At 46.8% G+C, this 16,364-nt stretch overlaps 5 protein-coding genes across 5 annotated transcripts; 1 reads left to right on the top strand and 4 right to left on the bottom strand.

The window, feature by feature from the left end:
- Positions 1–1,712: 1,712 nt before the first annotated feature.
- F9C07_2248341 (uncharacterized protein) lies at positions 1,713–2,795 on the bottom strand. The gene is made up of 4 exons (XM_041287751.2): positions 2,393–2,795; positions 2,263–2,324; positions 2,136–2,207; positions 1,713–2,067 (listed from the first exon to the last, which is right to left on the bottom strand). Exons 1-4 carry the CDS (start codon positions 2,405–2,407, stop codon positions 1,989–1,991), a joined length of 228 nt encoding a protein of 75 aa, XP_041150886.1. The 5' UTR covers positions 2,408–2,795; the 3' UTR covers positions 1,713–1,988.
- A 1,332-nt stretch (positions 2,796–4,127) lies between these two features.
- Positions 4,128–8,265, bottom strand: F9C07_2287697 (uncharacterized protein). The gene is made up of 6 exons (XM_071510924.1): positions 6,884–8,265; positions 6,412–6,416; positions 5,520–5,873; positions 5,155–5,479; positions 4,939–5,063; positions 4,128–4,812 (listed from the first exon to the last, which is right to left on the bottom strand). Exons 1-6 carry the CDS (start codon positions 7,918–7,920, stop codon positions 4,565–4,567), a joined length of 2,094 nt encoding a protein of 697 aa, XP_071367502.1. The 5' UTR covers positions 7,921–8,265; the 3' UTR covers positions 4,128–4,564.
- A 1,586-nt stretch (positions 8,266–9,851) lies between these two features.
- Positions 9,852–11,950, top strand: F9C07_2206264 (uncharacterized protein; the record flags this gene model as incomplete). Its single annotated transcript, XM_071509630.1, has 9 exons — positions 9,852–10,085; positions 10,185–10,255; positions 10,340–10,931; positions 10,956–11,054; positions 11,142–11,197; positions 11,237–11,292; positions 11,319–11,438; positions 11,497–11,716; positions 11,776–11,950. 9 exons carry the CDS (start codon positions 9,852–9,854, stop codon positions 11,948–11,950), a joined length of 1,623 nt encoding a protein of 540 aa, XP_071367501.1.
- Positions 11,951–12,499: 549 nt separating this feature from the next.
- On the bottom strand, positions 12,500–14,042 carry F9C07_2077489 (uncharacterized protein; the record flags this gene model as incomplete). The annotated part of the gene is made up of 4 exons (XM_071508839.1): positions 12,500–12,568; positions 12,641–12,930; positions 13,006–13,375; positions 13,434–14,042. The coding sequence occupies 4 exons, from the start codon at positions 14,040–14,042 to the stop codon at positions 12,500–12,502; spliced, it is 1,338 nt and encodes a 445-aa protein (XP_071367500.1).
- F9C07_2175732 (uncharacterized protein) lies at positions 13,590–16,262 on the bottom strand. The gene has a single exon (XM_071509376.1). The coding sequence runs from the start codon at positions 16,147–16,149 to the stop codon at positions 14,836–14,838; it is 1,314 nt and encodes a 437-aa protein (XP_071367499.1). The 5' UTR covers positions 16,150–16,262; the 3' UTR covers positions 13,590–14,835.
- Positions 16,263–16,364: the final 102 nt, after the last annotated feature.

The raw sequence follows: 16,364 nt of genomic DNA, 5'->3' as shown, positions 1-16,364 counted from the left end.
ACCTGCATATAATCAATTCTGTTGCACGTAAAGCCGTACGTCCGAAGAAGTCATATTCTTAGGCCTAGTCCCCCTTGCGGTGTGCATCTTCAAAGGCGCTCACAAACAGAGGGAACCGGAAAATGACCGAAGGGCTAACACAAGAGTACATTAACTTTGTATGCTGTAAAAATATTGACATAAAAAAAGCCATGTCATATCAGATTATGATCAAAAGTTTCCGTTCAATCTCCGTCTTACACCAAAGCTCAATGTTTCTAACTACAAATATCATGAAATAGTCCGTCCTGCACGTGGTGATGTAGGATATGCTTGTCTCGAGCTTTGTCAAATGCACCACGCCCAGGTAAGATGACTACTTATGCTTCATCCTTTGACAACACGAGTCATGCCAATCTCCTTGGAAACAGCTAATGAAATGGCTTAATCGTGCAGGCCTATGCGACTGTTGATAACAAGGAAAAAAACATAATACCTCGTGGATGATCACCAGATCTCGGGACGAGGATATTTCACTCTCCGAGCGATTCATTTCTGCACGAGCTCATTGCGCGAAATACAAGGCCCACAAGTTGACGTGACGGTGAATCCGCTTACTGGAGAACTTCTTCACACCTCCGTGAGGGGTGTGGCTAGATCAGACCAGATAATTTAAATCGGTCGTAGAGACATGTTGAATCATGGCACACTGGGAATAAGCGAAGTTCGACACAGCCGTAGGTTTCATGGCGTTTACTTCCAATTTCTTGTGGACGATGACCCAGATACATAAGTACTGGACCTTGTTGTTGTGGCCACTTGCGTCATTGGCGTTTGTTGGGTATTTTTGCTTCCTAGCCTTCGTTCCGTAGCAATCTAAAGGCTGACTGAGCGTCGATAGCCTTTATCAGGAGTTTTCATCAATCGTCCAAGCAGCGTAGCTTGGGGTGCCTTTGCCTTGACAAGTCTTTCAATGGGGTTAGATGGACTCACATCAGCAAGATTTTACTCCGAATGCCTAAAGAAGATGTCGCTGGAAGAATGAAAATATGCCTGAGCCCATTCTGGGCTATCTATAGGCTCCGAGCTTATATGGATCAAGACTAGTATACTACATTGTCTGGGATCCTAGGGCATCCATAGTAGTTCTAAGACTTTACGTTGCCTGCTTTATTCAGCAGATTGATGAATGACGATGGTTCCGAAGATCTATAGATCCCTGTTATTATTCGTCGTTCTCAAACTCTGATCACGGGTTGTCCTATAATAAATGGCATCGCGTAGCTATGTGACATGGTATGGACGTTCTCCACCAGATAAACCTTGTGTTGATCGACATGTCCTCCAAGCAGACATTGTCATAGCACCTGCCCAATCCTGCTTTTTGGATGTCCACTTAGGCAGAGGTGGGAATCATTGCTCCGAATATCGGTTGCACATCTCATATCTCATATCTCTCTGAACTGACCGTCCTCCAACATGTGCTTATAACCGGGGGGCTCCTATCAAGACTATACACCTGTCATCTCTCATAATAATATGCTCTCATAGCACATCGCATTAATTCTGCAGCACCATAGGTCGCAGAATAATGGACTACCTTTACATCCATTGTAAAGCGCACCGGAAGGCTTACCCCTGAGGTCGTCGCTTGGGCTAGGGTGCTTCTAAAAGCAAGGAGGGTTGGATGTCTTGGTCCACTGCGTCATAAAGCGAAGGATATAGGAGAGAGCTTGTATATGACTGTTCAGAAAGTAGAGCCCAGTGTGGGCCTGTGGGTGTTTTCAACCAACCCGTCATTCGGGATCTAGTCGTTGATTGTTGGCCTCGGTTATCAGGGGACAAGGAACAGACAGGAGAAAAGGTGATTACAGATATCTTTCTGTTGTGGCTTGGGGTAGTTTGATGTAATTTGAAATAAAATATGATGTCGATTCGAGCTATATAATGACCAAATTCCTCCAGAGTAGTCTATGCTGCAGCTCTAGGATAGGTCACCATGATCAATCCTATTCTTCATCATTTGGAAGAACAACCTGGACACCAGATAGAGCTTTCAACTTGTTGACTGCCTGCTTAGTCAATGGCCTAGGTAAAACTTCCGGGTTAGCCCTCACAGGGTCAATTCATACATCAAGAAGCTGGTGAAAGCTTACGGAGGGCAAATTATCGGAGGGAAGCTGGGTTGCATTATAAACTCATCGGTTTCGGTATCGTCATTAATGATCCTGTGGCGATGTTTAGCAAGTTGTCTCTTTTTAGATGAACCTCAGGTGAACCTACGACATGACTTCCGTCTGATGCTCCTCGAAGCTTCCCGGATCGACGAATCGAATGAGGGCTTCCTGGTAGAGTTATGTTAATTCTTGATTGATTCCTTGAATGAAAAGCCCTCGTCACACATCTCAGTTACCTTCCTGTCGGACATGTTGCGCTGGTATGCGGGGATGACGGTAAATAAATGATGATAGATCTTGTCCGTTCGACAGAGCTTTGGCAGAGTGTCGGCCAAGCTCAATTTATGCTCGAACAATTGGTCGGAAATACACTCGCAGCATACCCCCCCACATCTCAGCTGAGCTGACGTGGTAGCCGAGGTGTGACGTATCAGCTCATTGATATATTCAGTGAGGGCTGCGCCCGGCCACTAATAAATGTCTGGGCTGAGGCCAATCTGCCGATCAGTGGGAAAGTGGGAACCCAGGGAATCGTTCTCTACCATCACTGTAATGCAGGTCGCCAGATGGCGACTTATTCTATCTCTTAGTATGGTCTCTAGTATTGCCGAGAGCGGGGCTATTCTCCATATAAATTAGGTCTGTTCATCCAGTTAGAATTGTATGTACCCCTCAGCCTCAGCCAGCCATCGTAGTTCTCATTTTGGTTCCCTGCCCATATGACCCACCTGTATGCTCATCAGATCTCCTAGTATTGAAGAAGCAGACCCCCAAAAAATTTAGCAACACACTAGATCCAATATTCTACATCCTAAAGAAAAGTTAACAATTCTAAGATTTAAAACTAACTTCAGCTAAACTTGGTTTCCTGTACACTTATTATATTTTTGACACAACTGATTTTAGTGCTTAAATTGGAAATTAAAATAATGAAACTTTGAGATAGTACTTATAACATATCACTGAGAGTCCTACAACTAGTCACCTAGGTAGCTGTCGGCTGCACTAGAACTAAGTTGTTTGACAAAGTCAGTATGTAGATTAGATCACTGCTAGAATCAGAAACCATATGTCAGCTTTCACATATGATGCATTACAACGATTTATATACTGCCTTTACTACATACTTGGTCGCACGTCAAGCATCCCTTACGTTAGGATGCAGGAGGAGAGCGAACTGGCAGGAAGTTTGTTACGGGCCTAATGGTAGACATCATGCTGGATGTATAAACGTTCATCTCAGCTCCGTCACATTACCTCGTTTTCTATTGTTAACAATTAACTAACTGGTAATCTACCCCGCTCTCCTAGGCGGTTTTGAGTAGGAGTGCACTTCTATAGCCTAAATCTAGTTAAAGAATCTTGAGCCGTTGTATAACTACATAGATGTTTAAGTATGATAAAACTATTTATAAAATTAGATAGAATTAGATTACCAGTTATTTCGTGGATACGGCAGGGGCTGCCAGTCAGCCTTTTCGCTTTCACGTCTCTAAGAGCTTCAGTGCGTTCTATTCATCATTAACACTATACAGAAGCAAAGTATGTGTTCATATCTCACCTCGTATGTACGTTCCATGTTGAAAATCTGCAGGCCTGAGTGATTCTAGGTGGTAATAAATTACTCTTTCACTTTAGTTCACGAAAAAGGGTGATTGGCTAACTCAGCAGGACTTGGTCAGTGATACAGAGCATTTGGGCCCCTGGATACATCGGTTCGTCCTACATTATATTCTTGGCCTTCCTCGGCTTTACTTGCGATCACTGCCTGTTCACGACTTGCCAGGATAACATGACCCGAGATTGCAGCAAGCAAATACTTACGAATTGCTACGGATCTAATCTCGTCAAGTTATCGAATACAAGAAACCACTGAGACCTTCCGGTCTCGGTAGTCACGGTTTCACTGAACTAATTTTATTTGCTGATCCCCCGTCTTTGAAGAGGTTGCACAAACGTTGAAGATCTGCTGTCAAAGAGGCAACGCATACCACATTCGCCAAAATCATTCCCGTCTGATAATTTCGCATGTTCTGTATAATGGAGTGGTCATTATAATGATTCTAGATGTATATAGAGAAGTTGTAATTTTAGTGTGGTATACTATCACTATAATTAGAGTTCATCGTGTCCGTTGTAGACCGGACTCTAAAATAGCAGCAATTCCATCGATATATCTTTTCACATACAGCACTTTACAGAGCGAGCTATTCAACAGGTGACAAACATATACACGAGATTCTTAGTAGGGACAACGCGTGAGCATTGCCACAACCTTACTGTTACGTGCAACCTAGCCATTCACGCCCTGAATATGTCCATATAACCAACTAGTCCTATAAAAATCCATACTTATATTCCCTCAAGCATCTAAAGATCAGATAATAAGTCACAATTAGCCAGAGAACCTAACGGCGAGACGCCTGCCGTATCTTCTTATCCTCCTCAAAGTCATTTCTAACACTCTCCGCTAGGCTATCATCGGATAGGACATTCCACCCCACAACAGCCATACCCTTCGCAGTGTTTAGGGCGAGTTCATAGGCTTTGCTTGTTCCAGCTGCCTTAGTGAAGCTAGGGGTATGGTTGAATGCCCCTGGATCGGCCGGAACAGCGAACCCGCCATGGAACCCAGGACAGACGTACGTTACGTTGCCTAGAGTGCAGATGGCAATCAGTATGTTTGCTTGGACCGTTTCGCAGGGCTTAATATTGAATGAATGAATATCGATAGGGAGAGAGTGATATCGAAATCTTCCATTCACGGAGAACAATGACTTACCCATGTCAGTTGAACCGGGCTGCGTGGCTCCAGAACTCGCAACTGGGAAGCCAAGCGTTGCCATTGCAGAATCATAGTTAGCACAAAGAGACTTATTTGGCCTAAGATCCGCGTACGCCTCGCGACTGCGGCAAATGAATGCCCCGTTAACAATCTCGGTATTGTTTGATATCAGTGCTTAGGATGGTAGTGGCTTGCTTTGCACTTTGTACTCACGTTTCATATTCAACCAAGCAGCCTGTTGCGATTGCAGCCCCGTCAAAGCACTTTATAACTCTATCCTTCAGAGCCTCGGCTTCTTCCAAACTCGTGCTTCTACAAAAGTAGTCCACGGTTCCACTGGCCGTGATAACATTAGGCTTCGTTCCACCCTCGACAATCACACCATGGATTCTCTCGTGGGGCTGTATTTGTTGCCTTAACATTGAAACTCCATTGTAGGATAAACAGACCGCGTCGAGCGCATTGACGCCCTGCCACGGTGCTCCCGCCGCGCCACGGTGCTCCCGCCGCGTGAGCTGGTTTGCCAGTGAAGCGGGCTCTAAATTTGACGATTGCATTCGACGTGACATATGAAACACCTGTGACACCATCTGGGAACCGTTTATGAGCTGCGGGATGAACCATAAGACACGCATCGACGTCTTCGTATGCTCCAGCCTCGATGAGCTTGATCTTACCACCGCCGTCTTCCTCTGCCGGTGTGCCAATCAGTCGAACTCTACCAGGAAGCGTGGATGCTTTTAAGGCGGCGACCACACCAAGGAAAGCGCCTATCGAGGAGGTCGCAATGAGATTATGGCCGCATGCGTGGCCTATTCCAGGAAGGGCGTCATATTCGGCATTGAAGGCTACCACGCGTCCTCCGCTTCCATATTCTGCGACAAAGGCAGTCGCGAGGCCGTAAGCATGCTTTGTTACCGAGAAGCCAAGGTCTTCAAGCAGGGTAGTTATATTGTCATGTGCCTTGAATTCTTCAAAAGCAAGTTCAGGGTTTTTGTGTATCTGTGGGCAAATGTTAATGACAATTTCCACGCTCGGGCAGTGGTTTCCACACGAAGGCTATATCATACCTGTTCGTTAATTAACTGTAGCTCTTTGTCGTGAGCGTCGATTGCGTGCACAATGACATCGAGGGTACACCCGGTCTGTTGACCAGGAGTTTGAAGTGGCGAGGACAAGTTACTTGTAATTTGTGTCATTCTGGTGCCGATAGATTCTGGTTATCCGTGATTCTGATCGAGCAATAAACGATCCCAGGTACCAGCTAAGTGACAACTATGGCTTCTCAAGATAACACAAATACCAAAGAGTGAGCTAGACTTTCTTCAGTGGAATTGGCGAGATACTTCTAATCCATTTGACAGTAGTTAAAGGACTACAGTAACGGGCACAGTTCTTTTGAAATGGCTTTATAGGGAGATCATGAGTACCTATTTCGGTCTTCGGCGTTTAGAATGACCAAGACGATACCCCGTCTAATTACTGACGATATTTAGACAGCTTCATGAGGATTATAGAGAAGCCCATATCAGCGTACTAAGTAGCAAGCTATTCCGTTCCGGGTTACGGTACACATTCACCTGTAATCCTAAGGTCGCATCTATTGGACTGCATCGCCCGTGGATGATACCCCACATCTGCAAACGCCGAAATCCGACGAACACTAGACCCTCAATCATGATGTCCTCAACATGTCACACCTGATCCAATCATCCCTATTCTTATACCGTTCAGCTTGGGAACAATCTTAAGCATGATCGTTCTGGAGAATGTACGGCTACGCAAGGATACCAGACGACAGGGAAAGTATTGCCACCGAAACATAGGTCTTGAAGAAACTCATAACATATATCTATCACTCAGGTATACATAAGATATGGACAATATAACCGTTCCTCTTTCGTTGAACCAGGGAAAGCCGTGCAGACCAAATCAATGCAACGGGATTTCGGCAGTGTTGATATAGTCAATATTATCCCGGTGCCCCTCTATACGAGTCGTGCATGTGTTGAACAAGCGATCCCACACACGGGTCTGCTTCCCATAATTATAGCTGCTCTTCCAGCCCTTGCGATGGTGCAGGTCATGGTCCTCGAGCAAGAGCTCCATATCAAATAGCCTTAAAAATGAGGTCCAGGGATTGACCGCTGTGGCGATCATCCGCAGACCACTGTGACCCAAAATCTCTGTGAAGATGATATACTGTTGGCAGAACCACCACTCGTAGAATCCCATGGGGAAGCCCATCAGCTTCATTGTCCCATATGTGATCAGAGGTGTACCGACAAGATCGAAGAACTCCTGTACGAGGTCCGCGTACGCCGTCAAGAGAGGATTAGGGTGTTTTGTCAAGTGGTGTCTGCGGTGGAACTGCCATAGAAATTCTGTCTCGTGTGCAGAGCGGTGAAATAGGTAATACCAGAAGTCGAGCACGACTGCGTAGACGCCGGTTTCGAAGATGAGCCAAAACCACCGGATCGACGACGGGGGTTCATCTGCGCGATAGGAGATGATTACTGTGGCCATCGGACGTAGAAATATAACTGACAGGAGTGTCTGGACCGTCTTTCGTACTCCAACATCAGGCACACCATCGCGAGGATGCTTATCGCCATCAAAGAACCCGATCTTGTGCCCGACGCGGCGCAGGACATGTACTTCGTGGATAGCAATCAATTCCAGGGATAGGCTGTAAAAGATGAAGACCAGCAGCGCCGAGGGCTGACCGATATAGTTGATGTAGAGCTGGTGAATGATGAGTGGGATACTGGCGTGGATGAGGACCCAACGATGGAATTGTAGCTCTGGGGCGTAAGGAACCTTGTCTGTCTTCTGGTGAATCGGGACCTCTTTATCAAGATCGATATGGTGTATATTTAGGGTTTCGATAAGCCAGTGGGCTGCGGTCCACTGCGTCCTATCCCAAGAACGCCAAGTGGACTTCATCGAGTCCAACGGGTTTCGTGTAATTGTAGCCATCTCGAAGGGGATGCGTTGTAAGGCTACGGGTGAAGAAACTGGGCATCATCGCGTTTATACTCGAGACCCCTCCATCTTTTCTATTACACTAGCACTAGTCAACCGTCCAACATGTGAACTAAATAGAAGTGCAACCGAGGTGTGGATCATTTTCCCCAACATTTCCCCGCGAATGGTATCAGGCTTCCATTATTGATTAGTAGTCCTGCCTTTAATCAATCACATCTTTTTTCTGTGTCAACGTGAGAGAGAGATCGACGAGATCCACCCGGATTAGTACTCAGAGGATATCCATCCTAGCGATGATCATTTCTCGGAAACCTGTTAAAGGAGCCTAAATCGAGGTCTTGGCCAAATGATGGGAATCTGAATATTTGCTAGTCTCCACTTTCCCCATTATGATTGGTCCGCGTGCAAAGGATACCGAATTCGGTATGCCTTGCGAATTGGGAAAGCCTCAAAAATCGTTCATCATTTATCACCTGAAACGTTATTTCCTTCATGTGAATCGATTTTCCTCTATATTGCTACTTAATATGCGACTTGCTTGAGATTTGCTTTCACAACTTACAAAAGGGTATGCAATGGTGAAGATTGGGGTGAGGCAAACGGGTAGTTTATTACAACGATATCAAGGACATACAAATCACCGGTATACTTAGGGGTCTAGTTTATTATTTTCGTCGAAGTATATATATTACTCACATCAAATGAAACACATAAAGAAACAAGAAAAAGGACGGGCAAGAGGGCAACTCATTAGCTGAGATTCCCATTAGACAATATTTGTGTCATTGTACGTATCCTTTTCGGCAGGTTAAAGTATTATGTACGTTGATCACCCCTAATAACCTCGTTCTCAAGACCGGGGCTTGAACCCGTATGAAGAGTCAGTCGATTGAAGACTGTGAGACCTGAACGAGTGCCGACTGTTATATGTTCTCCCGCTTTACTTTGTTGCTTTTATTATAACTATTATTGCTTTGCTTATTGACCAGACAGCCCTTATGGTGCCCCTCCACTGTGTTGCTGGGCCTACGGTTCTGATTGTAGCATGCAAACGTATTCGCGACCAATGTTGGATTTGGGCCGTACCAGTTGGGGACGTCCATAATCCATCGGACACGCAAAGCGAAGCCTACCATGGGACACACGCTCGGGTAATCCGATGCTGCTTCAGACTACCTCGCAGGACGCGAACAAACTGGGGACCTCCCGGTACGACAGAAACTGCTGGGGAAGAAAAGAAAGGTAAAGAGAAAAAAGTAATCGGGCAAAGTGAAGGGTATAAATAAACGATTACTGACATAGATTGCCAAAGCAGCAGAGGTTCTGAATATATGGTATTGACGTGACTGGTCTAACGCTATTGTTTTCTACTGAACAAATCACGAGAGCAGTATTACATGTCATCTCTTCTCGGAAGATGAACTGGGTATATGATTTACGCTAACCGAGTGGGCATTAGGCCATCACGTTTCACTGCTCGATCGGAATGCAATCAGGTCAGAGCCACCGGGCACTGCCTTGGAATATATTCTTCAGGTAGGCTATTGGTAGTGGGAAGGTAAAACTTAAACAAGTACGGAATAGACAAGATAAATAACATATAAGGATGTGCGGAGATACATACTACCATGCGGTCATGAGAAGCTGATACACAAAAGTGTCGTCGACTCGAAGGGCAATCCTTTGTCCTGTACGCTATGTTTTCTGAAATGACATGTCAGCGAGCCTTCCAGAGAAAATACATGTTTCTGTCTGGTATATTTAAACGGTTCTACATCAGAGCCCGGTAGCGCTCTGTACCGTATAGGGTCCAGCTTTAACTTGCAATTCTTAAGACCTCGGCAAATCGCGGGTTCTGAGACGACCCTCCCTAAAGCCCACTGAAAGGGCCTATAACGGTAATATCATAGAGGACTTACACCATGATCGATATTAATGCTTCAGTATCTCAACTATTTTTGTGTAATACCAGAGCTCAGGCTAATCAAACTTTCACCGGCGCACGTGATGTAAAACGCCCGATATTGGAAGCTTCGGTAGTTTACGAAAATGTGCAAGATTACGATTGCTTCATTTTCGACTCTTTATCCATCAATTATATCAGTATTAATGTGCAAGTAAAGCATATAGCCATGCCACAGAGATCACGGTGGAACGTGTCTGTTCCGGAAGTCGACATCCCTACCTAACTCTTCGGAGACCCTACAACTTCTCTAGGCGATGCTCTCGCCTTTGCTGATGCCGAAGACCCCGAGACGTTATCCATGACCTGGACCGAACTCCGTCCCTGGTCCCAGGGCTTGGCTGCAGGACTACAAGCCGCAGGGTTAGAAGAAGGTGACCGAGTTCTTCTTCTTAGCGGTAACAACGTCATGTTCCCTGTAATCAATCTTGGCGTTATCATGGCCAGCGGCATATACCAGTCCGCGAACCCACACTCAAATGCGCGCGAGCTGGCCTATCAGTTCAAGCTCACCACGCCACACTTTATTCTGGCAAGCCAAGAAACTCTGGTCTGCGCTCTGGAGGCCGCCGAAATTGTAGGTATTGGGTGGGAGCGGGTTTACGTGTTTAATCATGCTCCGCTTGCCAAGGATGGCAGCGGCAATGATGATTTTAAAACGGGGGTAAAGCACTGGAAGAATTTATTGGCATCGACAGAGATAGGCCGAAGCTTCTATTGGAAGAGACTAACCCCAAGTGAATCGAAGTTGACCACCGTCTATATGATAATGACATCTGGGTTAGTTATCCTGAGCCTTCCCATGATCTCCAGTCACCCGAACTTGACGATTGGCAGCACAACTGGTCTCCCCAAAGCAGCAGAGGTCTCGCATTATGGCATCCTTGCCAACTGTGTCCAGACAGATTTCGTCATGAGCCTTGATCCCAACCTCCGCACGAAGGAGCTGGCAGCCAAGAATTCCAGGTGGCTGTGCACTATTCCACTCTACCACGGCCTGGCATTATGTTATTTCTGCACCATCTCTATCGCGAGACAGGTCCCTTCATATATCATGCGACAGTACGAGATTCACTGTATGTTGGAAAGCATCGAGAAGTATCGTATCACGGAACTGCACCTCGTGCCCCCGATCATAGTGGCCATGACCAAGGACCCTGCAGTGAAGAGTGGCAAATACGATCTCAACAGCGTCACCAAGACCTTTTCGTGTGCAGCACCGTTAGGTCCCGAACCGACCTTTCAGTAGGAGTCGCTTTGGCCCGAAGGCCAAGTCAACATCAAGCAGGGGCTTGCGTCAACTGAGTTCGTCTCATCCCTTTCGCCCAGTCCCACTTAGCATAGCTTTAAGTCTATGCCCTTACTGGCTTTGCCCGTAGATCCTGCTGTAATACAATCGGGTGGGATCCTACCCTAACGGCCGTAGCTGGCTCCGTTGGAGAGCCAATGCCGAACTGCGAGATCAGGCTGATGGATGATGATGAAAATGAGGTTGAACCGGGACAAAGCGGGGAAATATGGTTTCGGGGTCCAAACCTTATGAAGGGTTACTGGCGAAATAACAAGGCGACCCATGAGACGATTACCTCGGACGGATGGTTGAGGACAGGGGATGTGGTCCGCCAGGATGAGAATGGGTGGTATTACGTCGTGGACCGAAAGAAGGCAAGTCACAGTGGACGAGGGATTAAAGCCGATGAGAGCTGACATCTTGTGGCAGGAAATGATTAATTTCAAGGGCGTCCAGGTCTGGCCTGCTGAGCTGGAAGCACTCCTTCTCGATCACCCTGCTGTCAGGGATGCTGCCGTCATCGGTGTGAGAAAGTAAGACTTGATACAGTTTTGTAAGAGTTGGATCAGGGTTTGGGGACTGATAGAGATAGAGACCACGAGGAGCACCCCCGTGCCTACATTGTGGCAGCACCCGAAACTTCCGTCACCTCGGACGACATCTTGCAATTCGTCAACAACCGAGTATCAACGATCAAAAGACTCACAGGTGGCGTGGTCTTCACCAACAACATCCCCAGATCTCCGGTACGTCTTACTAGATACTAACAAGGGCATGTGATAACGTGTATTGGCTTCTGATGACTCTCTAGTCTGGCAAGATTTTGCGACGGATTATCAGAGACACTATAAAGAATGAATCAAAACTGTAAGAGTACTCAGAATTATGATGCACTCTAGGTGAAAGTATAGTTCGAAGTCCTGAATGGAACCGGGGAGCCATCGTGTGATTGACGTCAATGTATAAGCTTTATCATATCGTACGAATGGAGCTCTGTGGCTGAAAGACTAGTCTAGCAGACTATTATTGTTTATTAAAGCTATTGAGCTTAGGGCAACGGGATAGGTAGCCCGGTTGCTACTGGCGTCAATGGGAAACGATTGATGAGGCTGCCCTGAAGTGTATATCAGTTTCTGTCATCCGGAGGCTCAATACGTGTAAACATTAGAGAACTCGCTTAATATTGTTTGTTCCAATCTACGATGTCTGCTTCTATGTAGAATCCACGTAGAGCCTTGAATGTTAGATATACTCTCAACCAAGTAATCCTTTTCGATATTTTTAGTTTTGTTCAATTTACTAACCTAATCATCACCTCATTTAGCACCGGCAATAGTGTTTAAAACCCCTCCAACGGAACTACCCTCGAGTGCACTGCGTAAGAGCTGGAATAGAAGATGTCTGATAGTGAAGCGACGTAGAACAGCATAAAATATAATGTCTCGATACAATCACACCTTTACTAGCGCATGCCTGAAAACGTCCCGTGGATCATAGCGCTGTTTGATGTCCCTCAGGACCTCAAGGTTAGGCCCGTAGATTGCTCCCATATCGACCTTCTCTGGGCCAGTTAAGGGAAGATATGTTGAAGGCATAATGTTTGCCAGGTCCGTCTTGTGGACAGCGTTATAGAACGATTGGCCCCACTTAATTGCATCGGGCAACAGATGTGGTGTTTCGACAATGGCTCCTATCTCAAGTACGAAATGTGGGGACCGAGTATATATGACTGAGTCCAGCGATGGTACTGGGGTACATACGCGTAATTCATGTATACCGAAAACTATGGCCGAGTCATTAGGTTGCAGGGATGAATGGAAACCAATAACATCGACGACCTCTGGAGTCAGCTCGTGGATATTTGCTGTCAACATAGTACCATGTACACTCTTAGGCATGAGTAGTTCAGTTGCCAGGGTGAAGGCTGCCATTGTAGTAGGGGAAACAGTACACATCGCCACGGGTGAGAAGGCTTGAACTTTGGATAACCAAAGTAACCCAGTCTCCATATCTGAAGATGCCCAGCAAAACAATACTGTCAATGCTTTGCCAGAGGGTCCGTTCATAACGGACTGGTAGAGGCTCAGGGAGGAGGGCAGGTAGTCTTGTTTTAGCTGGTGATAACCATTGTTGTAATGCCTGATGGCCGCACTCAGGTTGCTGGACTCATATATAATAGCGCCAGCAAGAACCTTGATATCCGTGCCATGAGACTAGGTGTTACGTACGAGAAGGGGACGCTTCACTGACCTGGCCCAACGGATACACCTTGATCGTGACCTCGACAATAATGCCTAACAATCCTCCAGCTCCTCGGATGGCTTTCAACATATCTTTATCTGCATGGCGAATGCGGCCTTCACAATCCACCACCTGGGCATCCAGAATCTGGTCCACCCCTAACCCATACTGAGTGCTGAGGAGGCCATACCCGCCGTGGGTTGCCCAACCCACATATCCCACGCCAGGTATCACGCCATGTGGTGTCACCAGGTTGTCTTTCTCCAGCTCTTTAATCAAGCCTGCAACAAGTATACCACCACCCAGACGTGCGGTATGACCAGTGTGGTCTATGTCAACATATGCGATCTCGCGGAGATCAATGGTAACAGCATCGTGTATTTGTGAGCGTCCAAACATGTCATGACCACCAACACGAACGGAAAAGGGAACGTTGTTTGTGGCAAGGACGGAGACCAAGGCTGCAACGTCTTCGGCGAAGCGCGGGCGCACAATCACTGCGGGGATGGTATCTTCATCAACTACAAAACCAGCACGCCAACCACCGAAATCAGGCCACGTTGGCCTGGCATACTTAATACGTGGATTTACCGCCAGAAATTTGAAAAATTGGTCCATCTTCCACTCTGCTGTGGAGGTACTGGTGAGACGACTGGGTTTGAAAAACATGTACCGGAAGGGAGAAGTCAGATAAGCCAGCTGCACGTTGAGCAGGAAGCCACTCGAGTAATATATATGTCCACGGGCGGCGGCCCCACCGGTTGATCGACCTATTTTATACCGACATCGGTATAGCATTACCATCCTGTAAGATCAACCCCTCAGCTGAGGGATCACACTGGTGCTGGATAGCCTTCGGACAGAGTTTCTATTATTACGTTCACTTACACCCGTATAAGTAGAGGTCCTGGGTGACATTTTATCCAACAGAGCCCAGAATCATCGTTAGTAGTTTTGATTCAGACACAGGCTGACTTGGTGGAGAAGGTTGCTAAGTCTGATCTTACGCTAGGTCTTATCTAAGTGGACTATCTTGGACCAGCCCCAACTGATGTCCACTGTAGGCGTGAGACTGGCACACTTTAACAGAACAAGCGGACCATTGTAGTGCGAAAATCACCATTTCTCCCATAATCAAAGGATCGAAGTGTAGTAAGGACAGTTTCATGTCCTTCGTGTCTAGCAATGCCATTCCTGCAGTAACTCAAACAGATAAATGCAGTAACGGGACCGGGTGAAGGTTGAAGGATTAATGACCGGGACGAGGCAGTGCTTGTAGTCCTATGAATGTATATTTAATAATTCAACGAATGTGTCCCCTATTGCGCGGGGAGTATGAAGGAGATGGTTTCGTCCCAAAGTCCGTCGTATACCGGTTCTCCCCAGGCCATTGACGCTAGGTGAGACGTTGTCAGCTTTCTGGGCATGGTGACTTGCTAATGTAATTGTCGACCAGTGGGTTTTTGCCATAATAAGGTATCAATATATTCTTGTGACACAAGCGTGTCTCATATGTCACATCTGAACGCAGACTATCCCCGGCCATCCCATACTTCGTTGCGTCCGACAGAAACAAAGCTAGATCAGCATCCCCGGTCATGAACGTAGCAGCTGCCGAAGGAAACCCACCATCCCAGCCAGCGAACAACCAGTGCCTTGAGCCCCGAAAAATTGGAACGCACCAATACGTTGTTATTACTAGAGCAAGAGGGTTCCGTTTGTCTATCAGGCTGACGAATTCCCCCGGCATAATTCCTGGCCACGTACGTAACAGATTCCAATCGCGTTCACGGAGGGACATTTTAGCGAAAAATGCGTGGAGCTGGGCCAGAGCAATACAGCATGTGGTCCTTTCCGACGAAGGCTGGCCCGAGTTTATGAACTCGTACAGACATTCAAGCCTTGCAAGCAGGTTGGGGTTATGAGTAGTGTCATTCATTTCGGGCTGGGGAATTTTTGACCAGGAACGGATGTATGGATCCTTGACAAGGGGAACTGTTGATGGCTGGAGGTTCCAAAACCCGCGTAGGGCAGAGATAAGTGCAGACATGGCACTAATTATTCTGCCAGGCCCAAAATTTGTGGTCGATCGTGGGAAGTCCAGGCACAGGACAAATTGAAGTGCAGCAAAATCTAGAACAGCCGACGCATTGCGTGGCGTAATTTCGGTAACGGTGGATCGAAATTCATTGATTGATGCTGCCCGGCAAGAGAATGCCTCTTTGATATGGCGCAAAGATTCGGAAGGTTGTAATCTGGCGCGATGGAGTGAGGTGATAGAGTCCAAGGAACTGGCAACGAAGGTAAACTCCTTTGAATCTTCAAGGATCTGCCCTTTCCAGATTGGCCTAAGTAGTGGACAAGTCAAATCCTCGAGGCTCTTTGCAGTATATCTCAAGTAATAGGAGAGACCCTCTGATATTCCAGCTGAGGATGGAGAATAGAAGTTGAGAAGCGATGCGGACGTTCCTTTGATTATAATCTCTTTATTTCGATGGCCAAAGAAAGAATCAAGTCTGGTTTTCTCTGGTTCGTTATGCCCCGCCTCCAGATGACTCGGGTATGCTTGAGTAGGCCAGGAGCAAGTCAATTTATTTCTTCGGCAAGCCAGGCAAGCAGGCCTCTCCTCGTCACACTTTTTATGCCGGCGCCGACACGTGTAGCATCCATCCTTCGATCGTGCCTGTCGCGGGCGCAAACGCATCGCATGTGGAGCACTCGGCATCGTACATAGAATTGAAATGCTGTCTCCCTATGTAGCTGTCTCATATTTTGTTCTCCCGTACTTGGAAGGGGACCAACGGGCTGCCGTACGCAGGGATGAAGGGTTGGGCTGAGGGGAAATGGGGTGAAGGGCCTCAGGCTGCTCTTGCTGGCCAGCATTACATATCACGTGCTGTATCGCGTTTCTAGGTTTCAGGCCAGAAGTGTGTATTGCGC

This window comes from Aspergillus flavus, chromosome 8, assembly GCF_009017415.1.
Source record: "Aspergillus flavus chromosome 8, complete sequence".
Classification (NCBI taxonomy): Eukaryota; Fungi; Ascomycota; class Eurotiomycetes; order Eurotiales; family Aspergillaceae; genus Aspergillus; species Aspergillus flavus.
Note: the sequence above shows the minus strand (reverse complement) of the source record. Positions and strands in the feature narration are given on the sequence as shown.